General features: G+C 46.0%; 1 protein-coding gene across 1 annotated transcript in view; it reads left to right on the forward strand.

The window, feature by feature from the left end:
* Positions 1-826: 826 nt before the first annotated feature.
* Positions 827-25,344, forward strand: part of NINJ2 (ninjurin 2) — a 72,039-nt gene continuing 47,521 nt past the window's right edge. Inside the window, exon 1 of the mRNA XM_084618044.1 lies at positions 827-914. Coding sequence (XP_084474170.1) covers positions 882-914 — 33 coding nt within the window. The 5' untranslated portion in view covers positions 827-881. The remainder of the gene's footprint in view (positions 915-25,344) is intronic.

Consider the following 25,344-nt stretch of genomic DNA (forward strand, 5'->3'; position numbering starts at 1 on the left):
CTGATCAGTGAAGTTGTCCTTCAAAGGACAAAACCTCTCCACCTGAACCTTGGTTGATGTAAAATTTCATAGTTCCTCTGAAGTCAATGGGGCTATGCTGATTTTCACTGGCTGAGGATCCCACCTATATTGTGTTCATGCTCTGTGACTTGATTTTGGCTGTGTACATTTCCATTCTAAATCAACTTTTGGTCACTTCTCACTTACCAATCAAAAAAGAACCTCGTTTGGGGCTGATACCAGGAATAGAAATTCCAAGATCTAAATGATGTTTTTCTTGGTTGAGAAAGTGAGAAGTAATTGAGAATGGGTTTAGAATGGAAATTCCACCTCCGCCTTCTCTAGAGCTTTGCTGTAATGCTGTTCAACAGTGAAGGAACATGACTTTCTGGCCTGAACCTTCTCAGCCACTAGTTTTCGAACCATCTTCATATGATAGCCCTGATTTGAACAGAGGGGCTCTGTGGCTACAGAGAGGGTTCAGGATTGTTGCTAAATGCTCTGTACTGTCTGTGCCATGACCCTCATGGTACGCTAGCTGCATCAGAGAATTCCAGCCTGAGTGATCTCACAGGGCTCAGCTGGACCAAGGGAGTTAGTAGAGATACATAGTGAACACAACTGTCATAGCGAATCTAAGAGGCATGTTTATTCCATGGACCATTCAGCATTTTGAAGACAAAGAATTTGTATGCCATCCCCTTCTTCCCCCGCACGTTTGTGCCAAGACGGGCGTCTCACATCAGGCCAATGAATAGCAGGTCTGTTTCAGCAGCTGTGCTCTCCTACCCAGAGGAATCATTATAGAATCCCTGGGACTGCAGAGTCCCAAGCTACTGTGCAGTCTGCAGAGGGCTGCGAAGAGACCTAAGGGCAAAAGGATGGCATCAGAAGGGGAAATCATCAACCTTCAAGTGAGTCCATCTTGGGGAATTACCAAGAGGGAAGTGGGAGGGTAGAGGGAGACAATATCAAATCCTGTCATTTACTCCTCTGTTTTGGTACTGTTTTGAAACCTCTTTGCTGACATTTTCAGCTCCCTTTGGAGAGAAGCTGATTGCAGGTTCTTCTCAACACTCTGCTAATGAAAGGGCTCATTAGCTCCTTATTGTGAAGGAGACAGGATGAAAGAAGAGCTGCAGGATCTTACTAGAATGAACTATTTTTGTGGAAAGAGTGAAACACCAGAGGCGGTAGCGTCCAGGTCTGAGAGGGAGGCAGTGCAAACTTTACTAGCTGTAAGAGTTTGAGCTGTTCCCCTCCTCACAAAGCCCTTCTGTGTTTGTCAGAAAGTGCTCCCCGTCTAGAGAGGAAGAAAAGAATACATACAGCAAATGCTGAGAGAAACCATGAGCCAGGGTTTCCTATGCGGAGTTGATAGAGAAACAAAACCCATTGGTAAAACTCCTTCAGTCCTATGTGTTTCCTTTGCAGGTGTTTGTTTTTTAAGGAGGGTGTTTCTTTGGACTCAGTGTGTCTTTTAGGAAAGGGCAACTCTCCAAGGGTTTAGAAAGAAGTTATTAGAGATTGAAATCAAACCCCCTGATCAGAAACATTTGCCAAACTTGGGAAAGTTCAGATTCAGATCTGCACCTGGCAGCTGGCCCCTTCTCTAGAACTACTCCAAGCATAGCCCTAGACTCAACTCCCAGATTTGGGAAGTCTGAACCAGTATCCAAACTTTGCAGTTGGCCTCCATCTTTATAGTGGCCTAAGCCAAATCTTAGAACTGAACACAGCAAAACCTTAGGGAAGTTCAGATCTAAGTCAAAATCGCTAGAGACTATAATGCAAAGAATTGGGCCTGTTGTTATGGAAATCATCAAAGCAGTAATAAAGAGGACTCATTCCCACAATCCCAGAATTTGTTAACATGGAATGGCAGAACAAAGAGAGTGACTGACTGGGGAAGGGGCCTGATGCAGGCAGCTTCACAAGGTCACTTCAGCAGGGGAATGAGATGCAGTGCAAGATCTTAAAGGGCTGGAATGGGTGTCCTCAGACACAACAGGAAAAAACTGAGAAGTATTCAAAGGTAGCTTTGACAACTGGTGAAGCTGGATACTGCTACGGATGCCTCTGTTTGACCACAAAAGAGAGAGGGCTGATCTTTCCTAAAACAAGGTAGAAAGGGTGAAGGCAGAGGTATGCAAACCAGGAACAGTTGTAATGGGAAACAGGTCAAGATATATAAACTAAAGACAAACCAAAACCCCTGCATATGAATATACCACACTTGGGAAAAATTCAGATTTGTATCTCAGTTTTGTGCATGAACCCAGCCTCCATAACAGGACAAAACAACCCCCTGGATCCAAATACTCCTGAGATTCAGAAAAGTTTGGCTCTGCATTCAGATTTGGACCTCGTGGCTTGGGCCCATCTCTAGTGTGCCTGAAGGGCTGTTAAGGGTAGCTTCAGTCAAGGGAGATAGTATGTGAGTAACTGAGAAGGGAGAGGTGGTTTGAATTTCAAAACTAAAATGAACGTTTGTTTCTGAACCAGGCAAGTGCAGGATATCATCTGCTTCTCTGCAAAATCCCACAAGACAGAATGTTTTCTTGAGATTCTCCTAATGGCACCTCATGGGGATTTTGCTAAACCAGACTTTACAAAACTTACACAAATATTCATAGGTTCCTGCATACTCGTCACCAGGAAACCTCCTGGATGATACTGGCAAAGGAAAGAGAGCATTATGGATCATGTAAGTGAGGAAGTAGAGGGGTCCTTAAGGCAGAGGAAAGGAAGCAGGAGATGAAAGAGAGAAAAAAGAGGAGTGAGGGAAAGATAGTGAATACACTCTTTAATTAAAGGCACTTTTGACAGTACCCCTTGGTTCTTTGTTCTGGCTAATGGAGTGCAGGTGCCCACTCTGAAGTCCAACAGCTACAGCCCTGGAGGCCCCTGCAGGTATAAGCACTGCACATTCTGGGGCAATCCCACAGCTGCTGCATAAATCTTTATCTGAAAGAACTACTGTATGCTATTACAGTAACAGACAAGAATTCTAACGTATATTTCTATTGCTTTCATTTGGTTTTATTTTGTAGGCATTCTGTGCCCAAATGGCTGCTCACTGCCAACTAGAATTTTTATATTGCATCACATTTAGAGGCTTTCCATTTGAGAAAAGAATGCAAAACTTACGATGCTTTAGCCTGCAATAGAGGAGGTATTTAAGATTATGAAGGCTCTAGTGAGAACTGATCAGTCTCCTCTTTTTTAGCCTGTCCCATAACACAAGAACAAGAGCTCACTAGATGAAGTTAACAGAATAAAAATAAATACTTCTTCTCTCAGCATGTAGTCAGCCTGTGGAATTCAGTGTGTCCTGGAGCAGGTCAGAGAGTTAAATATTGTAGCTGGCACTAAATAGGGGACAGGATAATTTTATGACCAATAACAACATTTGGAGTTATGCAAGCTACATGAAGCACTTTCAAATCCCCTATTTCAGCTAATGATGTATGAGCATCAGGAAGATTAACCCTTCTGCCTCCAAACAACACTGTATAATTGATCAGGTGCATTAAAAAGGATACCTGCCGACTGTCCCAGTATAGGAGCCACAGCTGCTTTCCTAACAAGCAAAGTAGCTACCATTTCCTTACTCTCTCCTGCCCCAAAACTCTCCAAGTCCAGAGCACTTCTATGGTGTTTATTTTTCAACTCCCACTTCTAGGCACACATACAAAATTTCAAACTGCACACAGATCCTAAAACAAGACATTGTCAACATGAAAAATGCTCTATATCAAGCTTGATACACTCCCATTCAGAAAAACCTGAGTAAACAGATAAAACTATAACCCGAATTTGAAGGTGTGTCCGTATTTTTCACCCCAAACATCTCTATTTATGGCTTTCAGATTTTGCCCGCAATGGCAGCTTCATTTTTCTCTATAAAGTATCTGGTATTGGCTGTTGACAGGAAGTCAGACTAGGTGGACCAGTTTTCTGATCTGTTACGGCAAATTCCAAGCTGAGATAACCGGGAGCTGAAACAGCATTTGGGATATTGACATAAACAAAACAAAACCCGCCACCAGACAGCCCATCCTGCCTCAGAGTTGGTGTTTGATACCATAGTGATGGGTGCATTAGAAATTAAGAGATTGGTAAAATTAATTAGATTAGAGTTAGTTGAATACCACAAGATAATATCAGTGAACGTATGCTCCAATTCCGATTGGCCATTCAATGAGATCATAGTTGCCACCTTATTATTTGCTGTTCATATATATCTGTGTGAATGGGTTTGGGTTCAAAGGGATGCTCACAGAATGAATGTTGTTCATATTCCTATGGGAACAATGATATTTGAAGATGAGTGTCCTCTGTTCACTTCTGTTGGTTTTTTAGATTGCTGTTCTTCTTAAAAAGTTCCAGTCATCCAGTGCATGGGGCAGAAATGATACCTTGCAAACTAAGTGATTGATCAGACAGTATAAATAACAAAGAATGAACAGATGAAGTGAGCAGTCTGACACCACCCCATAGGATAAAATTTGCTTGCATAAACTGTTCAGTGAATACTTGTGAATATCAACTACATTTCCAGAAATCAGGATGGATTTATAAACAATTTGTAACCAGAAAAAAAAGAGTTAAATACATTACATAATTTACTCCCAAATGATAGTTTGACTAAATCTAGATTAAACAGATTTTAGACAGGCAAATGAATAGAATATGCATGACTTTAATGAGTGGCTATCAACCTGACAGCTGGGACTTTTCTAAAACATTCACAAAATGAATGGAAAGTCCCACATAAATCATAAATTCTCTCTCCCACATCTCACTTTCATACTGCCTGATGACGGAATGTAGTGGGTTTGTTCACAACTGGATGAGACTTCTGTTTATTCTTGTTTTTGTGGCTTTAAGTTTTGCCCTCAGGCAGCATTGTGGTTACAAGTTCTCTGTCTGGGTACATAGTTGTCTGCTGCTTCTGCAGGAATAGCCAATTTGTGCTTTCTAGTGCTGCAGAAACTTTTACCCTCATTCAGCAATTTCCAAAAAATATGATAATGTGATTTTATAGTCCAAGCACTGTTCCTGTCCCAGAGGGCTTCAATTATGTCATTTGGGCACTGGGAAGAATTTATAATACTGTATTTTCATAATGATACTCTGCATTCATACAGATCCTTTCATGTGAAGATTCCAAGTACTTTACAAACAGTAAGTAAGCCTCATAATATCCTTGGAAGGTAGGGAACGATTATCCCTATTTTTCAGATGGAGAAACTCAGTCACATAAGTGACTTATCAAACTGTGAGGTAGCGATTCAATGACAGAGATAGGAATAGAGTCCAAGAGATCTCCCGTGCCCCCAGCATCTTAACTATTAAATATCATTAACTCAAACTGTGAAATTTAGGAATAAGAACAGACTGTATATAACAAAAAGTCTAGGGTGGGATGGGAGGAGTGTAGAGAGTTAGGGAGAAAATTCACTGTGAAAACAAAGCTCTTCTAATGTAGTCAGCAAAACAAGAGATGTGAAATCTGATATCAGACTGGAGAAAGGGAAAGGTCTTATGTCTGTTCCCCAAGTCATGGGGACTGTGATTCTGCACAGCACTATAGAGGCTATTCTCCAGGCTGCCTGTCACACTAACACTAGATGGCTTGGAGACGTGGTGCGAGCACATCACTGTGCAGAATGGGATTTTTTTACAGCAGTACTAATTTGTTCTTTGTTCTCAGATCATGTTGTGATATTTCTCCTCACTCCTACAAATTCCTCCTGCTCCCCCTCTATTTCTCTCCCTGGGTGTGGACAACTTTACTTAGAATGGGAGGGGCACAATGGCAATTTTTCAAGCACAGTATTTTTTGGGGGGGAGGTGTCTTGAAGAAATTGGATCAGTGGTAAAGGAGATGTAGAAGCTGAGAGCATTGTGCAGTATGAGGTATGCATACACACACAGAGATTAGGGGCCAGATTCATCCATGGTGTAACTCCACTTAAAATCAGAGGCCTTCAACTGGCATTAATTTGGTCCCAGGTGCTCCACCTCAGGGAGGTTTGGTGAAAGAAAGGTATCAACATTTAACGAATGATATTGAGGAGTCTTATCCATGCTACTCATTCAGAAGCACAGGACCACAATAGGGTTACAAATGTGAAAATATATATGGGAGTGGAGGATACTAATGGGTATTCTCCAGTTATATGCAGAACACACTAAATAGTGAATTAATCCTGCTGACTGTCTGTAATTCTCCCTGAAACAATGTGCATGAAGAGGGATCACTGGATACCTGATCTTCCCCCAAATGCCACATTCAGAGACCCCATCAAACCATGTTCTCCCTCCTTCTAACCAGATGCTCTCCTGTTAGATGTATTTCACCTCTTATACACTGTGCACATGGGCTCCCTCACTGAGTGGATTGCTGTGCAGCAGAGAATCTGGCCCTCTGTGTCCTGACATTATATGGAAATTGACAGTGCTGCATTACCCCAATTAATCTTTTGATAGGTATCAATGCAGCAACATTCTCTTCTTGTTTTGTCTCCTCCCACATGCTAAGCAGAGATGTTCTGGCATTGTAATTTGATGGGAGATCCTCAAGGATACCTAACTGCAGGAGGAAGTGGTGTTTAATGATACAGTAGGTGGGACTTTTGATCATTTGTGGGCATCATAGAATCCATAGCATTCTTTGAAAGATATATTGGGCCAGATCCTCAGCTGGTGTAAATCAGCATAGCCCCTACTCAAAGCAATGGAGTTTTGCTAATTTACATGACTTGAGGATCTGGCCCTGCTGTTCTGGTCAAAGTGCAACGGGGGTAGTTGTGTTCTCCTACCTAAACTGCCTCTGTTTCCAGCAGAAACTGCAGACTCTTGACTTCCAGTTCTTAACTGTTGTGTAAGGCTACTGTGTGCTGTTAAACAGCCACTCCACTTAACCCTAGAGGTGGATGGAGTGAATCCTGTGTCAAGTCTGAAGATTAGTTTATAAAGTACTTTGTGATGAGAGTGCTACTGTACATGAATATAAGATGTTATGTTTACTCTGTGCTGCCAAGCAACATCTTGAATAATCCATGGCCTCACTCATGGGTAAGATTAGCATAATTCCTGCTACTACCGACACCAGTATTAGAGGAGGAAAAAGTCAATGACTCAACACAAATGGTACAGTGAACTTTCCCTCCAGTGCCTGTAAAAGTCACTTGCCATGCTGAAAATTACTCAAGTGAGAGGAAACAGATCCTGAAGATTCTTAAACTTAAGCCATTCTGGTAATGAATTCTGACCCTTGGCCTGCCTGAGTGGAGGACTGAGCAGGTGTAGCTGTTGCATAAGCAGTGTCCCTCTCTACGCAATGGAAAGGGGTAGTGATGAGCAAGCCTCACAGGGTTTGAATGTAGATCCAAACATTGTATCTATGCGGGTTTCTAAAAGGTAACCTGTCTCTCAGAGTGCCTTCAGGTGCCAAATCCATCCTTAGGGTAACTCTACTGATATCAATGGCGTTACCTCAGGGATAAATTTAATCCCTTAAATCTGAAATTCATGCGACAACAGGCTCTCTCAGCAGATTGTGGATGCCTTCTTAGAACACCCTTCTTTATGGTTATTAAATATTTATATTGCAGTACTGCCTAGAGACTTCAGCCAGGTCAGGGCCTCATCATACAAGGCACTGTACAAACATATACGAAATGCACCAAAGAGTTTTTGTGAACCCTTTGCACAACAACTGGTGCGAGATCCCTTGTCAGCTCTAACCAATATGGGACACAAGATGACAAACTAGAGCAGAAGTTTAGTCTGTCCCTATTCTGCAGTATCAGACCATGAGCCCAATCCTGCTCTTACTATGTTTGTACAGCTCTGAGCACTCAGCCAGAGCTCATTATATAAAAATACTATCAACTGCTTCCATAGAAATACTCTGAGAACAGGCTTTTTCACTGCCTCACAAGTCCTCTTTTCCCAGCCAGAATCCTGAAGTGAACAAAACCTTTTCTGAACATTTCAGAACCACCAAAAAACAGTTAGTTCAAGTCTGGAACTAGAAACAGGCAAAGGTTCTGGGAGTTTATTGTACAATAATCTGGAGTAATTTGCCCACCCCTAAAGAGGACAATGGTGCAGCTGAGTCATCACAATGCCTTGTGTTAGGGGGATTCCAGCAACAACTCAAATCCAATGCTGCAACATTCCCCCGGGTGACCAAAAGCAGTGCTTGTGGATGTAGTGGCATAGGGTGTTGATACTAAAATCAGCCAATAGGTTGAATGAGATGGAAGCACATGATTCTTTGTCAGCAGTGCTTCCTGTGGAGAGGGGGGCCCTGAAATGTTTGGAGGCATGCAGGGTGAGACACAGAGAGTTTGGGGAAAGAAAGCGTTTTAAGAATAAAGTATAAGCGTTTTTCTTTGTCGTTAAAACTCACAAGAGTGGGGGAGGAGGTAGTGGAAGGGGATGAAAAGGTTGGGGGAACCACAAAAACAGCAGACTCATGGAAAGAGAGATGAGACACTCTGTGGCTGAAGAGGCAAGACAAACTCATGTGGTTCTTGCGGAGAGGAATGGGGATGCCGAGGGCCTTTGAATTGAGTGGCACCATTTTCATGCAGAAAGAGGCAGCACATCTGCACAGCTGCACCAAGACCATGAACGAGGGGCAGCTTAGAAAAACAAGGTCAGCTGACAGGAGGAGTAAATACGCCTGGGGACAAAAACATCCCTTTTCCCCGTGCTCTTCCCTCCAGCCCATCCTGGTTTGTTTGGCAGCTTTTGTAGGTCAGTGACCTCTGGTATTTTATTGTTTAGTTTTAGAGACTCCGCCTCAGCACACGGTAAGTGGGAGGCAGTCCAAAGCCACCTGGGAGCTCCCTTCCCTCAAAAGGGGCAGAGGAGAACACATGGCCTGTGAACTCCTCCACCTGCTCACAGGAAGTAACACTACAAGGCTGACAGTCCAAATGCCAAACAGCGAATGAGCCCTTGATTTCTGCTTAACATCAGAGGGACAGTTGCATGCCTCTGAACTAAGGGCCATCCTGTGGTAAAGACCCCTTTAGGGGCTCTCACCCTCAGCACCAGCATGGTGTGTAGTCTTCTCTGTTTTTTTCCAGATGGAAAAGCAGCTCTCCTCCATCCTCCCTTAAGAGTTCCTCCATGCTCCTGCTAGCCCGCAATGCAGCCCCTGCCACATGCGCCGTATACAGAGACCTATGGTGCAACCTCACTGGACTCCTCATTATTCAGTGCCAGTTGGTCTGAGTGAAGAATGGGTTTTGTTCAGCGTATAATCATAAGCCTAAGCAAGGCTATGCTGATTTCCTGATCGTCCAGCTAAGATGATGAATTGTGATCTCAGAATAAAATAAAACAAATCTTCCCCAGAGTTGATGGTTTTTGCAAGTAAATGTGTCCTTTGTAACTTAAAAATCAAAGCAGATTATGAATCACAGTTCACATTGGTTTCCATGTCCTTCCCCAATGAGAACATTCTCCCAGCTCCTAAGAATTGAGAGGCTGTACCCATTCATCTTCCCAAGTAGGGATCTATGTGCTATGACAATACAAATAATATATAATTATCATCACCTACCCTGTCATCCCAACAATTTAAACAAGAATTTAACTATCTTCATCTTTCTTCATGTCCTTCTTCTGTGAGCCAAACTCTTATGCCCGAACTGCCCCCGAGAGTGCATAAGCCTTTTACTAGGCCTGATTCTCAATTACACCAAGACCCCTTTTCTAGTAGGTGTCATTTACATCCACTTTAATACCTCTTTACACTGTTAGAATGGTGTAAAGTCACCTTAGTGCAACTGAGAATCAGTCTCATTTTTGGTGCGAGTCTCTGTGTTAGCTCTTGTCCTCTACCCTTAGTCGGATCTCAGGTGCCTAGACAGTATGCTGATGGGTGCTCCAGAAATACGTATTTAGATGGACAGCAAGTCTCTAAGTCTCTTCCCTCAGTACCAGCTTTTGTGCATCTTGATTCCTTCCCTGCTGGAGCTGGGCCCATCCAATTTTCATGGCTTCTGAAAGAGTGGCTAAATCTGCTGCAGTAGCCACTAGATCTAGGGGATGTAAGACAATCTCTCAGAAGATTGGTGAGGTCTCTCAGAAGTTGTGGTTTCTACACCTGCCACTTCAAGCGAGGTGTTGGCTCTCATTCTCCGTGACCTAAATGCATACCTGTTCAAAGTGGATGACATGAGCTATCGTTCTGATCCTGTAGCATTTTATCCCCACTTTGCGCAGGTGTTAATGATGGCAGAAAGGCAGAAAAAAGAAGAAGAAAAAAAGAAGAAAAAATCAGACCCATTGTGTTAATTTCAGCAAACAATCTGGACTAGAATTTTCAAATTTAGCCACACAGCAAGGCCCCAAGATTTAGGGACCTAAATAAAGGACCTGATTTTCAGGAAGTAGAGGGAGCTGAACACCAAACCTGCAGCTCTCATGGTCTTCAGCGAAAGCCAAGGGTGCTCAGAAACTGTAAAAAATCAGGCCACTTGTTTGGGTGCTTGATTATGGATGTAGGGACATAGCTTGAAGCCAACATTTTCAAACTTGTCTGCTTAAACTGGTCAGGGTTTGCTTTCCTGTCTGTATGGTGATAACACCACTTACCCGCCTCATAGGTAAGGCGGGTAAGTGGGCGGAGGGATAGCTCAGTGGTTTGAGCATTGGCCTGCTAAACCCAGGGTTGTGAGTTCAATCCTTGAGGGGGTCATTTAGGACAAAAATTGTGGATTGGTCCTGCTTTGAGCAGGGGGTTGGTCTAGATGACCTCCTGAGGTCCCTTCTAACCCTGATATCCTATGAGGAGCCTGAGAGTTCATATTTGTAAAGCATGTTGAGATCCTTAGCTAAAAAGCACTACCAAAGAGCTAGCTATTATTATACAAAGTGCCTGCAAAAATCTGCCTGTGTGTATACCATCATGCACAGATGGAGATATGTCCACAAGTGCAGGATTTGTGCTGGTACAAAGGGTACAGTGGTGTTTTTAGTGGCATTCCATTGGGTCCACATCTGAAAATATGGCTTGTGAGTCAAATGTGTATAAAAACATCTCTGGAAGGATGGGATGTTCCTGAATCATCTATACCTCATAGCACTCACCAGCTCTATCATTTTGGATACTCCCCAGGCTGGGTCTATGTAATAAGGAGTGTCTGAACTACAGCTACAGAAATCTGACACTAGTTTCTTTTTGCCTGGGAGAAGGATACACTCATGGATGCTGCAAGAGATTTGCGTGTTAATGGCTACAGTTATAATTCATTGCAGCTTGTACACTGGGCAAGTCATAATTCCCTGTCATATTACACAATGAAGTTGTGTGATGTTATAATTATGGTTGTAAAAGCATTTCTATCCTAAGCTCTTATATTCATGCACTTATAAAGTTTCCCCCAAAATAACCCTTTGGGCTGAAATTTCTCATGCATATTCTCAGCTCAAAGGTAAATTGATTCTGGAAAGTTTTGTGAACTCCCATCAGCTGTTTTTGAGTGATCACAGCATGAAAAAGAGTTGTTGGGTTTTGGTTTCGCCATTTAAAGATATTTTTAGGTTTTTTACTTTGCACACAGATACTGCAAATACAGCATTTTTTTTAAAGAGCCCAAACTCACCACAAACTTTATTCCTCTGGAAGGACTAGTTTTTCTTCAACAGAAATGAAAGTGAAAGTGCCCTCAGTATACTGTGTCTTTGTATTGAAAGGATGCCTATTCACAGGCAATAGCACAGTGATGCTTTACTCTTCCACAGCACTTCCTATTCCAAGATCTCAAAGCTCTTTGCAAACATCAATGAATTCAGCCTCACAATTCCCTTATGAAGTAGGAAGTCTTTTTAGACCTATTTTATTGATGGATAAACTGAGGCCCAGATGGATAAATGACTTGCCCAAGGTCACATAGAAAGTCAGTGGCAGAACCAGAAATGGAAGACAGGTCTCCTCTCACCTCGGCATGAGTTTTAAACAACTTATAGTGTGATAGATTTTCTTAAATAAAGCAGTAGTACCAACTAGGCAATCTGGTTGGAGCTTTGGCATGTGGCTCGGATTGATTAGTACTTGGTGGTCCTGGTGACACCACCAGTTTTTGAAAAAAATTATTGTTTTTTTTTTATCCATCACCATGGTATCTGGGCACCTCACAAATCTTAAAGTGAAATATTAATTGAAGATGTCAATGAGAGGCTGAACATATCACTCTTCTGCTACCTGTAGCTTTACCAGTCAGCTAGGAAGCAAACTTAGGGCTTTGTCTACAGATAAAGCACGGCAGCTGCACCACTGCAACACGTCTGGTCGGCCTAATAAAACCCCCTCCATGAGAGGCAGTAGCCATGTTGGCGGGAGAAGATCTCTTGCTGACATAGTGCTGTCCACACTGGTGCTTATGTCAGTGTAACTTATGTCACTCAGCGGGACGGTTTATTCACACCCCTGAACGACATAAGTTATGCTGACACAAGCTGTAGTGTAGACATAGCCTAGGTAAATTGGGAAGGCACAGAGGTGTGTCTTGCACCTTTTCTGTGGCCAGATTCATGCTTAACCATGTTTCTGCAGGGAGCAGTTCCAAAGCCTTCGTGTAACTGAGAATCAGGCCTCAAGTTGGGAAGGAAGGAAACCTTCCAAAGAATAACCAGTGCCCTCCTGTCTTCCCAAGTCTGCGGACAGATGAAATGATAGCTATTTAAAAAGGCATAATGATGATACAACATAATGATGATTATTTAATTGACTACGTTTATTTCACTGTTGATCATTTTACCATCTGGCTCCCTTCGGGCGGTGGGTCGAGGCCCTGTGCTGATCTGGCTGTTTGCTTCAACCCTCCTCCTTCTCCCCCCTCCCTCTCCCTCACAGTCTCTTCACCTCAGCTTCACTCCACGTGACCGGCCCCTCTTGCCTGTTCCTCCCCTTCCCTGTCTCTCTCACCCTCCTTCCCTTCCCTTTCTATGTAGCTGACACAGCCAAAAAAAAATTAATAATTGTGGCACTAACATGACATTTGCCACCATCCCATTGTTCACTCTGCTTGTGTGTTTTACCCCTTCCCCCATCCCGTGTCTCTCTTGCTGTGATGGGGCAGAGAGGCCCCACACGGGCAACAAGGGGGTTAATGAGGCAGCTAGGCTCACTCTGGCCACCAGAGGATTAAGGAGAGTCTGTTGGCCCAACTCTGCTACATCTGCAATACACGTCAGGCATGAAGAGGGGAGTTAAAAGGAGGAGACCTAGCTCAGCTCAGGGCTGAACAGGGAGGAGTGCACAGCTCTGCTTCGTCCTTGATGAAAGAAGCCTGGTTCCAGCCAAGATCCTGAGACGCTTTGCTACCTGGACAAGCCTCCCACTGGATGGGACAACTAGGCTCAGGAAGACTGATAAGAAAAGGACTAACTGAGACAAGCTCTGTGTAGAAGGATGAGGTCCTGCCCACTAATCCCGAGACTAGCCTGATTTTGAGTTCACTGGTTTTCCTTTCATGTTGGACTCTAATATCCAAGAAGAGGTCTTTAAATCAAGATCTGAGGACTTCAGTCACTCAGCCGGAGATTATGAGCCCATTGCAAGCATGGGTGGGTGAGGTTCTGTGGCCTGCCATGTACAGGAGGTCAGACTAGATGATCAGGCTGGTCCCTTCTGGCCTTAAAATTGATGAGTTTAGGCAGGGCCGTCCTTACCCATACGCAAAGCACGCAGCTGCATAGGGTACCAGGAAGCCCTGCTCCAGCCCCTGCTCTGGCTCTTCCCCAGGGCCCCCACTCTGCCCCGCTCCACCCCAGCCCCACCCCCATTCCCCTGAGGACTCCAGAAGCAGTCGGGCTCCCTGCACGCATCGATAAGTAGGGTGACCCGGCCCCAGCCTGCTCCGTTCCCCTAGCTCCCAGCCGTGCCACCGGCGAGTGCTGCGGGGTGCTTCCCCTCTCCCCCAAGCCTGGGAGCCAAGGGAGCAGAGCAGGCTAGGGCCGGGTCACTCCGCTTCCCACAGGAAGTGGCCAGCCCCCGTTCCCAACGGAGGCTTGGGGCCAGCCCCCACCCTGAGGCATGGGGCTGGGCCCCACACAGCCCCCCAGCGGAGGCCTAGGGGAAGCCTCCCCACCCCTCCCGCGCTCCCCTCCATGGAAGCCTGGGGCCCTACACAGCCCTCCCTCCCCCCCGGGGAGGGGGGTGCGTAGGGCACCAAAATAGCTAGGGACAGCCCTAAGTTTAGTTAAGAGATAAGACTCAGGTGTGCCATAGACAGAGGGCTAAAGCACCATAGCAATTGGCCTGCAAGGAGTGATACTTAACTATTGGGGACCTGGAGCTGGGTGAGCTGCCCCGTGATGGGCCACAGGAGGGTACTGCTTAGGCAGCCTGGTTACACTTGGTTAGATGATATTGCCTGATTGTTTCCTTGTACTCTCCCATCTGTGGTCTCTTGCCATATACATTAGACTGTAAGCCCTCTGGGGCAGGAACTGTCTGTTCTGTTGTACAGAACTTAGCACAATGGGGTCCTGGTCTGTGACCGGGGCTTGTAGGTGTTATGATAAAACAGATCACAATAAAGTGCCACTTGTGATACATGGAATTAGGATGACCAGATGTCCCGATTTTACAGGGACAGTCCCAATTTTTGGGTCTTTTTCTAATATAGGCTCCTCATAGACTCATAGACTTTAAGGTCAGACGGGACCGTTATGATCGTCTAGTCTGACCTCCTTCACAACGCAGGCCACGGAATCTCACCCCCAACTCCTGTAACAAACCCCTAACTTATGTCTGAGCTACTGAAGTCCTCAAATCATGGTTTAAAGACTTCATGCAGAGAATCCTCCAGCAAGTGACCCGTGCTCCACGCTGCAGAGGAAGGCAAAAAAACCCCAAGGCCTCTGCCAATCTGCCCTGGGGGAAAATTCCTTCCCGACTCCAAATATGGCAATCAGCTAAACCCTGAGCATCCTATTACCCCCCACCCCCTGTCCTGATTTTTCACATTTGCTCTCTGGTCACTCTACATGGAATCTATGGCCCTTCTTAAACAGGAGGCATTTAATAAAGAAAAAGCTAGAAATACAGGCACAAAGAAAGGGATTTCCACACATGAACTCCAGATCTTTCTGGTTTGTTGATCAGGAACCACACCCTTTCTGGAACTCTGTACAGCACAGGGAAACAGCTAGTGACTGACTAATGTATTGCAAGTAAACAGAATACACCACCACTTTTTTTTTTCCTGTGGATCAGACTAGCTTTGACCTCTGTCTTTATCTTCATGTGCTAGATTCTTGGGAGCTGGTGCTGGGCTGATTCCTTAAGCAGTCCCCATTTTTGGCATGTAATCGTGAAAAAGTTGCTTGAGGAACATACACAGTTTCAGTCTTACTGGTGAGCTTTATCAAAAGGCTCTTGCTTTGACATGGTGGCTCCACATATATTTCTAAGGAATTTGGAGCTCTCACAAACTGTCATTCTCCCTCTGGTGTTTGCTGTTCAGCTGGCTGAGCAGCGTAACTTTTAAAAAACATTGTGAAGGGGATCATGAGCGCCAACTCCATGGGTTCTCCGGGGCTGGAGCACCCACAGGAAAAACAGAGTGGGTGCTCAGCACTCACTGGTAGCCCCACTGATTAGCTCCTCCCCTTCCCCCCAAGTGCTTCCCGCCCACTGGCAGGCCCTACCAATCAGCACTTCCCCCTCCCTCCCAGCGCCTCCCATCCACCGAGAACCAATCAGCTGTTCAGCAGTGTTCAGGAGGCACTGGGGGGAGGAGAGGAGCGGGAGCAAGAATAGGCAGGGGAGGGGGCAGAACGGGGCAGGGTGGCAAGAGGCATGGTGGGGGCTTGTGGTGGAGTGGGGCCTGGAATGGAGTGGGGGATGAGCACCCCCCTGGGAATTGGGGAAATTGGTGCCTCTGAAGTAGATTGAGTACTTGTGAAAACTGCCAGCCTATTTAAATCCTGGGAATGGTGGGCAAAGCCCACCAGAACAACGGAAAACCCTTGCACAAATGAGGGCAGGGCCTAAGAACTTATCTGAATACAGGGACAAAGAATGAAAAAACAGGGCTAGGGTGCAATCAGTCTCTCTTCTGGGAAAGGCGGGTGTGAGCCTACAAGAACCAAAGGCCCACCTCCCTCGGAGGAGGCAGGGGCCACAGGATGAGGAAACTACTAAATATAGGGGGCAACGAATGACAAAACAGGGACATGGGATGAGGACTGGGCAGACCTGGAGACTGAAATTCTCTATCCACAGAATAGGGACAGCACAGACTTCCCCATGATACCCTGCCAATCTGCCACTAGCCTGAGCTGGAGCGACTCTATCAAAAGTGGGAGGTTAATTTAGTCTGAGTCTGCTGCAACAAAGGGGACAGTTAGCACCAACTGAGCTGTGGACACTGTTACAGAAGTGTTCTATGTCTGTATCTTTACACGGAGCTCCTAATAACTACTAGGCACTGGGCTCATTTCACAAAGGCCACTGAAGAACAGATAGCAACAGCTCTTGGTGACAACCAACTTGAATCATGACAGCTTTCAGAGTCGCAGCCATGTTAGTCTGTATCCGCAAAAAGAAAAGGAGTACTCGTGGCACCTTAGAGACTAAGGTGCCACAAGTACTCCTCTTCTTTTCACTTGAATCAGTTTTCAGCTGGTGATGTAGAGTTCAATGGCTCTGCAACCCATTACCAGCCCTCTGAGCTATCTCTGGCAATGAACCTCCAAAAGCAATTCAGAGCTACTGAGCTCAGTCTATATTATTGGATTCACTCTCCGGGCCAATTGAGTGGCAAAACAGTGATTCGCTGGGGACTAGGAGTGGGGGAACAGTCTCAGAACTCTGGGAGTGAGACCAATGTGTTGGTGAGTTCAGGTGTTGACAGCTTGGGTGGGGCAATGCTGATTTTAACAGGTCATTTTAAATCATTTCCTGTTGGCTCATTCCCACAATGTATACACTGCAACATTATATCTCCTGTGGGAGAAGCTGACTCAGCCACTTGGCTGTGTTTGTCTAGCAGACTAATACTCCCATGACAACCAATGGCAAAAAGCAGAGAAGAGATGCATCACCACTTGGGCATATATGAGAGAAATCTACCCCTCTTTACTGTTATCTGAGCGTAATTCACCTTCTTGTCTTGTTCACCCCCTCTATTTTCTCCCTGTCTGACGAGAATTTGTTTCTCACTGGGCTAAGAGTAAGCAGTATCCAGTCTATCTATTCATAATGTGTCCAACATCATTGTACCTGCCCCCTAAAGTAGCTTCTGCTTTTGTTTAATATATTAAATGCCATACTAAAAAGGAAAATGCACATGCTAAACTCAGACTGGTAAAAATGGTTTTGGACTATTATCTTGGAGTTAAAACATAAGGTGGGAGCAGGTTCTGCTCCATACTCTGCCATTGATGATGTCACTTAATTTTTTTGTGCCTCAGTTTACTGTGTGCATGTTTGGGTACGTCTGCATTACAATCAGAGGACAGATTGGGTAGACATGCCTAAAGATAGCTTTAATAGCTAGCACACATACCAGTAACAGGGAAGATGGAGTGGCACACAGACATTGGCATGGGCTAACGGCACCAGTAGGTACCCAGGATTCTGGGCAGCCTGTGCTGCCGCATCTTTGCGGCTATTTTCAGAAGTGATAATTAGATTAAAGCTAGCTCAGGTATGTCTACATGAACTGCAAACCACACCTCTGATTCCAGGGTAGACATACCCTACGTGTGTGTGTATGTACTTATAAAGAGCTTTGTGATCTTCAAATGAAAGGTACTATTCATGTCCAAAGTGTAAGTCTGCTAGAGAAGCACAGTACACCGTGTACCACTTCAGCTGTTTTCAGACTCTGTTCCCTGCACACACTCTGCTGGGATAACCAGACAAAGTTTCTTATTACCTGTCCACCTTCTAAAGCAGATTCACTGATACTACTTGAGGAAGGACACCTGCGGGAGGGAAGCCCTTCTTAGGACAGGGAAAATACAAAGACAAAGGAATCTGGGATTTACTGATCACAGCTTTCTTCTGGGAAGATCTGTGTTACTCCTGGAGGGATTTTGCAGGACTGCGTGCACTCAAGAAACACAACACCCCCACCTGCGATTTCCTGTGTTTCCCTACAGAAAATGGCAGGGAAGCCACGGAGGGCGACTATGGGCACAGTTTTGGGGGTTGATTTCTCCACTCCAAACAGAGGCGAGGCACAGAGGGTTACATGCCACTGCCCCCGCCCCATCCCGCAAGCACAGAGCTGCCCAGCGGAAGGAGGTTGTCTGTGTCTCAGCTCCGCCGCCTCCTGGGTCCTAGGGCCAGTCGAGCTCCCCTTCTGTGTGCTGGGAGCCTTCCCGGTTTCTATTCTGTGCAACAGTGAGTGCCCATGGTGGGGCTGGGTAAGGGGTCGTGAGGGGAAGAGGCAGTGGGGAAGGAAGGGGGTGGAATAGGGAAGGGGATAGGGGAATAGCAGGGGGAAGTGGGAGCCCGGCATGTGGTGTCCCCTCGGCAGCAGCTGGGGCTCCCCTGTTAAGCAGGCCCATCGAACGCTCACCCTGACAAGCCCTACCCCCCTACACCGGGATCCCTACAATGAGCCCCCTACACCCTGACTCCGGCACCCCACTGATCCCCAACCAGCTGCACCTGGATACCCACTCCATCAAGCCCTACTCCCCCAGCACCTGGACCCCCACAGACTCCCCACCGAGCCCCATATTCCCACACCCAGCCCCCTCTCATGAGCCCCAATCACCTTCATCTGGATCCTCTGCAGAGTCCCATTGGCCCTGCACCCAGAACCCCCCAATGTGCTCTGTACATCCAGATCTCCCACTGAGCCGCCCGCACTCAAATTGCCCCACACAGAAACCTCTGACCCTACACCTAGATCCCACCACACTAAGCCCACTTGGATCCTGCTGGGCTGAGCCTGCCCACCCACACCTGGCGCAAAGGGGTAGGGCCCCAGGGTGTTTCTGGGGCAGGCCCAACCCTTGCACTGTGCAGCCTCACTGCCGAGTCTCTGTACCGGGGTAGGTGGGGGCTTCAGGGTGATCTCCCACCTCAGTGCAGCCAGTGGCCTGTGCTCCCCACTGCCATGCTGGAGCCACATTTATTTAATGACAAATAAAATTTGCAGAATTTTGAAATATTGTGCACATCATTTGTATTTTTTGGTGCAGAATTCCCTCAGGCGTATAATGTATATACCACGGGGCCTATTCTCCTCTGAATACATTAAGGAGGGAGAATATACCTTTCTGACTTCTGTCGATAGTCTCTCTGGACCAAAAGCTCTGGGACTATTAGATTAGTTACTGAGCAGCCTCTGTTCTGATTTTCACCTGAGGTACCTCTTACACTTTTAGTCAGCACTAATATACCGTAGCCTGGGAACAGAGAGAGGGCTATGTTAGGTGAATGTGGGCTGCTGTTTCTCAGGGGTGAAGATATTAGGAAGGTTGGTACATGCTAAGTTTGAAAAACTGTAAATAGGGAGATGTATAGGAAGAAGAATGGGGCAAACCTTTTAACAACAGCTAAATACAGAGGGTTGGCAGAGTTAAGAGCCTCAAATAGGTTTTGGAAGGAATTATTTAGAATAATTTTTTTCAGAATATGCTTGACTTCTTCAGAAGGATCAACAAATACATTACCATTTGGTGCCCAATTCAAGGACAGAGGACAACAAGGGTGAAAATTCTACTAAACAAATATCTTCCCGAGCAGGGGTGTCCAGCATGTATGGAGGAATGTAGATTTAGGAAGATGGATTATTGGAAATAATATTCTAATTTAATGAGGGAAGGGAACTTCTTCCCGTACCCCCTTCTCTGATGGAGTATTATATCTGCAGAAGTTTCCTATGTTTAGGAATGCCCATAGACAACATGATGGAAGGATGCCTAATTGCATGCATTTTTAGCTTGGGAGACTGACTGGCGGGGGCGGGACAGGGAGCGGGGAAGAGAAGGGCAGCACAAAGCAGCTTCATGAGACACTGTGCAATTTATGGGAAGTAAAGCTTATAGGACATACAACACTGTGAGAAGTAAAGACCCTGAGACAAAGAGAATTACTGCAAAACAGCACACTGTGGTGGAATTACTGCCACCTTTGCCTACCCTGCCTTTGTGCCTGGACTTGTGTGTCTAACTAGATGTACTACTGAGCAATGGGAGCACAGGAGTCCTGACTTCTTTGAGGATCTCGAGATAGCCCTGAGGCAAAATGTCTGCTCCAGATTCAGACTTCCTATCACTTCCCTTCCCACCCACCTACTCCCAAAAAATGGGAGAAGTTGTTTGGATCCAAAGTTTTGTTCAACCCATTCTAATAAGTAGCTTTTGCTGCAAAATTTGAGTTCCGATTCTGAAATTCATCAGAGATCAGAGGCATTTGTTTTGCATCAGCATTGACATGCTCCCCTCCAACTGTCCCCCCTGTACAGACTCAATAGAGGATGGATATCAGATATATTAACAAATGCATACCAGTTTCTGGGTGTTCCTGTTTGCTTCCTTGTCTTGTCTTGGTGACTGAAATTTAAGTGCTTTCCAGACTTCAAGGAATTGCATATTACGTAATGATAATGTTCTAGATGATAGGCATTCCCTTTGACATCCCAGCTCAGAGGCACTTGCTCCCTTAACTCAGACTTTCCCCCACCTTGCACTAAGTTTTCATTGGCTATACTCGCTCAGGCAGCATGGCCCAAAAGTTCCCTGAAAGTGATATCCACAAAAGTGACCTCTGCAAAACAAAGTCCTCACTGAGACGACAGGGGGATCTCACTGATATCCGGGTGTATTGTGCCACAGCTTCCATCGCACACTTATCAGCCTCCCCAGGTCAGTTCGTTAGTGTTCAACCTCTTCACAGCATTTAGAGTGCACTGTAAAATCATAGGCCTGTTTCTCTACCAGTTTGCCCTTATACACTTGTGCAAAATTGGATGTAAAATGCTACCAAATCAGAATTTTCCACTCACTTACATCAGTGTTAGCATTTTAAGTCCATTTGGCACGAGTATTTATTTTTTAAAAAACCCTATAAGCAAGATAGTGGAAAAAACAGGCTAAACTCTAAATGTGACACCTGAACTACAAAAGGAAGGGAGCTGACATTGATCTAATTTGAAAGCTCAATTGGAGGACACATGAGAAAACAGTAAATTTATAGAGGATACCCAGGAACAGTTGTTGAAAGATTCAGAGGGTGTTCCTTTTGGCAGGACATCAGGTTCAAACAACAAGCACTGAACTAACAATAAGAATAATACTTTCTACACATAGGTAGTGCCTTTCATTTAAGGACCAAAACGGCTTTTACAAACAATAATTAATGACAAGCTCTGGAAGAAAGGGGAATAGAGACTGTTGATAATTTGGTAGATGCCACAGATTCACTGATGTTGAAAGGCAGAGTAGAGTCGAGTAGGCTTTTATGTACACCTGATGTCAGAGGAGATAGGGTCCTCATGGTAGTATTTGTGTGGAGGCCGTGTAAGCATTCTTTGCAGCAGACTTGGGTAAACTTAATAGGCCAGTATTTTATATTTTTAATAACCCAGATGCCTAAGTGGTTACATGCAAAAATGTGTGTGCGTGTGTGTAATCAGGTAACCACGCAAGCAAAAGATTAAATTGCATGTACTAGAGAGGCATTCGGTGCTTGCATGTACAACTACCTGGTTTTGAATGTGCATTTTTGTATACTGCACTTGCAGTTGCCTGCATGCACTGATTTACATATGTTTTCTGGGATGAATTCAGTAACCTGTTTTTGAAAGATATCCATATGAAAGGAGAGAGAGAGGCCCAGACTGAAACCCTATCTCTAAGTACTCCCAGACTTTGAATCCAGACCCAAACTTTTCAGTTTAGGACTATATCTACTAGAAAGCAGCTCTAGCCTATGCTACTTGCCTTTTCACAAGAACAAAGAAACAGGGCCATCCTTCACATAACTCCACTGGCTTCCTGTCCCTTTCAAGATACAATTCAAAATGTCCCTCTGTTTTTAAAAACCTTCCAAGGATTTGCTCCATCCTACCTTAGTCACCTTGGGCCAAATACACATGGGAGTCTAAGGTAGTCTAACAGTTTGTCTACACTACGGAATTAGGTCGAATTTATAGAAGTCGGTTTTTTAGAAATTGGTTTTATATATTCAAGTGTGTGTGTCCCCACAGAAAATGCTCTAAGTGCATTAAGTGCATTAACTCGGCAGAGTGCTTCCACAGTACCGAGGCAAGCGTCAACTTCCGGAGTGTTGCACTGTGGGTAGCTATCCCACAGTTCCCACAGTCTCTACTGCCCATTGGAATTCTGGGTTGAGATCCCAATGCCTGATGGGGCTAAAACATTGTCGCGGGTGGTTCTGGGTAAATATTGTCAAGCCCCCGTTCCCTCCATGAAAGCAAGGGCAGACAATCGTTTCGTGCCTTTTTTCCTGAGTTACCTGTGCAGACGCCATACCACGGCAAGCATGGAGCCCGCTCAGATAACCGTCACCGTATGTCTCCTGGGTGCTGGCAGACGTGGTACTGCATTGCTACACAGTAGCAGCAACCCATTGCCTTCTGGCAGCGGACAGTGCAATATGACTGGTAGCCGTCATCGTCATGTCCGAGGTGCTCCTGGCCATGTCGGCCGGGAGCACCTGGGTAGACATGGGTGCAGGGACTAAATTTGGAGTGACTTGACCAGGTCATTCTCTTTAGTCCTGCAGTCAGTCCTATTGAACCGTCTTACGGTGAGCAGGCAGGCGATACGGATTGCTAGCAGTTGTACTGTACCATCTTCTGCCGGGCAGGCATGAGATGAGGATGGATAGCAGTCATATTGCACCATCTTCTTCTGGGCAGGCAAGAGATGAGGATGGCATGCAGTCCTTCTGCACCATCTGCTGCCAGCCAAAGATGTAAAAGATAGATGGAGTGGATCAAAACAAGAAATAGACCAGATTTGTTTTGTACTCATTTGCTTCCCCCCCTACCCTGTCTAGGGGACTCATTCCTCTAGGTCACACTGCAGTCACTCACAGAGAAGGTGCAGCGAGGTAAATCTAGCCATGTATCAATCAGAGGCCAGACTAACCTCCTTGTTCCAGTAAGAACAATAACTTAGGTGCACCATTTCTTATTGGAACCCTCCATGAAGTCCTGCCTGAAATACTCCTTGATGTAAAGCCACCCCCTTTGTTGATTTTAGCTCCCTGAAGCCAACCCTGTAAGCCATGTCGTCAGTCGCCCCTCCCTCCGTCAGAGCAACAGCAGACAATCGTTCCGCGCCTTTTTTCTGTGCGGACGCCATACCAAGGCAAGCATGGAGGCCGCTCAGCTCACTTTGGCAATTAGGAGCACATTAAACACCACATGCATTATCCAGCAGTATATGCAGCACCAGAACCTGGCAGAGTGATACTGGGCGAGGAGGCGATGTCAGCGTGGTCACGTGAGTGATCAGGACATGGACACAGATTTCTCTGAAAGCATGGGCCCTGCCAATGCATGCATCATGGTGCTAATGGGGCAGGTTCATGCTGTGGAACGCCGATTCTGGGCTTGGGAAACAAGCACAGACTGGTGGGACTGCATAGTGTTGCAGGTCTGGGACGATTCCCAGTGGCTGCAAAACGTTCGCATGCGTAGGGGCACTTTCATGGAACTTTGTGACTTGCTTTCCCCTGCCCTGAGGCGCATGAATACCAAGATGAGAGCAGCCCTCACAGTTGAGAAGCGAGTGGCGCTAGCCCTGTGGAAGCTTGCAACGCCAGACAGCTACCGGTCAGTAGGGAATCAATTTGGAGTGGGCAAATCTACTGTTGGGGCTGCTGTGATGCAAGTAGCCAAACGCAATCAAAGATCTGCTGATATCAAGGGTAGTGACCCTGGGAAATGTGCAGGTCATAGTGGATGTCTTTGCTGCAATGGGATTCCCTAACTGTGGTGGGGCCATAGACAGAACCCATATCCCTATCTTGGCACCGGAGCACCAAGCCGCCGAGTACATAAACCGCAAGGGGTACTTTTCAATAGTGCTGCAAGCTCTGGTGGATCACAAGGGACGTTTCACCAACATGAACGTGGGATGGCCGGGAAAGGTACATGATGCTCGCATCTTCAGGAACTCTGGTCTGTTTCAAAAGCTGCAGGAAGGGACTTTATTCCCAGACCAGAAAGTAACTGTTGGGGATGTTGAAATGCCTATATGTATCCTTGGGGACCCAGCCTACCCCTTAATGCCATGGCTCATGAAGCCGTACACAGGCAGCCTGGTCAGTAGTCAGGAGCTGTTCAACTACAGGCTGAGCAAGTGCAGAATGGTGGTAGAATGTGCATTTGGACGTTTAAAGGCGCGCTGGCGCAGTTTACTGACTCGCTTAGACCTCAGCGAAACCAATATTCCCACTGTTATTACTGCTTGCTGTGTGCTCCACAATATCTGTGAGAGTAAGGGGGAGACGTTTATGGCGGGGTGGGAGGTTGAGGCAAATCGCCTGGCTTTTGGTTACGTGCAGCCAGACACCAGGGCGGTTAGAAGAGCACAGGAGGGCGCGGTACGCATCAGAGAAGCTTTGAAAACCAGTTTCATGACTGGCCAGGCTACGGTGTGAAAGTTCTCTTTGTTTCTCCTTGATGAACCCCCCCGCCCCTTGGTTCACTCTACTTCCCTGTAAGCTAACCACCCTCCCCTCCTCCCTTTAATCATTGCTTGCAGAGGCAATAAAGTCATTGCTGCTTCACATTCATGCATTCTTTATTCATTCATCACACAAATAGGGGGACGACTACCAAGGTAGCCCAGGAGGGGTGGTGGAGGAGGGAAGGAAAATGCCACACAGCACTTTAAAAGTTTACAACTTTAAAATTTATTGAATGCCAGCCTTCTTTTTTTTTGGGCAATCCTCTGTGGCGGAGTGGCTGGTTGGCCGGTGGCCCCCCCACCGCGTTCTTGGGCGTCTGGGTGTGGAGGCTATGGAACTTGGGGAGGAGGGCGGTTGGTTACACAGGGGCTGTAGTGGCAGTCTGTGCTCCAGCTGCCTTTGCTGCAGCTCAACCATACACTGGAGCATACTGGTTTGGTCCTCCAGCAGCCTCAGCATTGAATCCTGCCTCCTCTCATCACGCTGCAGCAACATTTGAGCTTCAGCCCTGTCATCAGCCCGCCACTTACTCTCTTCAGCCCGCCACTTACTCTTTTCAGCCCGCCACCTCTCCTCCCAGTCATTTTGTGCTTTCCTGCACTCTGACATTATTTGCCTCCATGCATTCGTCTGTGCTCTGTCAGTGTGGGAGGACAGCATGAGCTCAGAGAACA

The sequence above is a fragment of the Lepidochelys olivacea genome (genome assembly GCF_965140295.1).
Source record: "Lepidochelys olivacea isolate rLepOli2 genome assembly, chromosome: 1".
NCBI lineage: Eukaryota > Metazoa > Chordata > Testudines > Cheloniidae > Lepidochelys > Lepidochelys olivacea.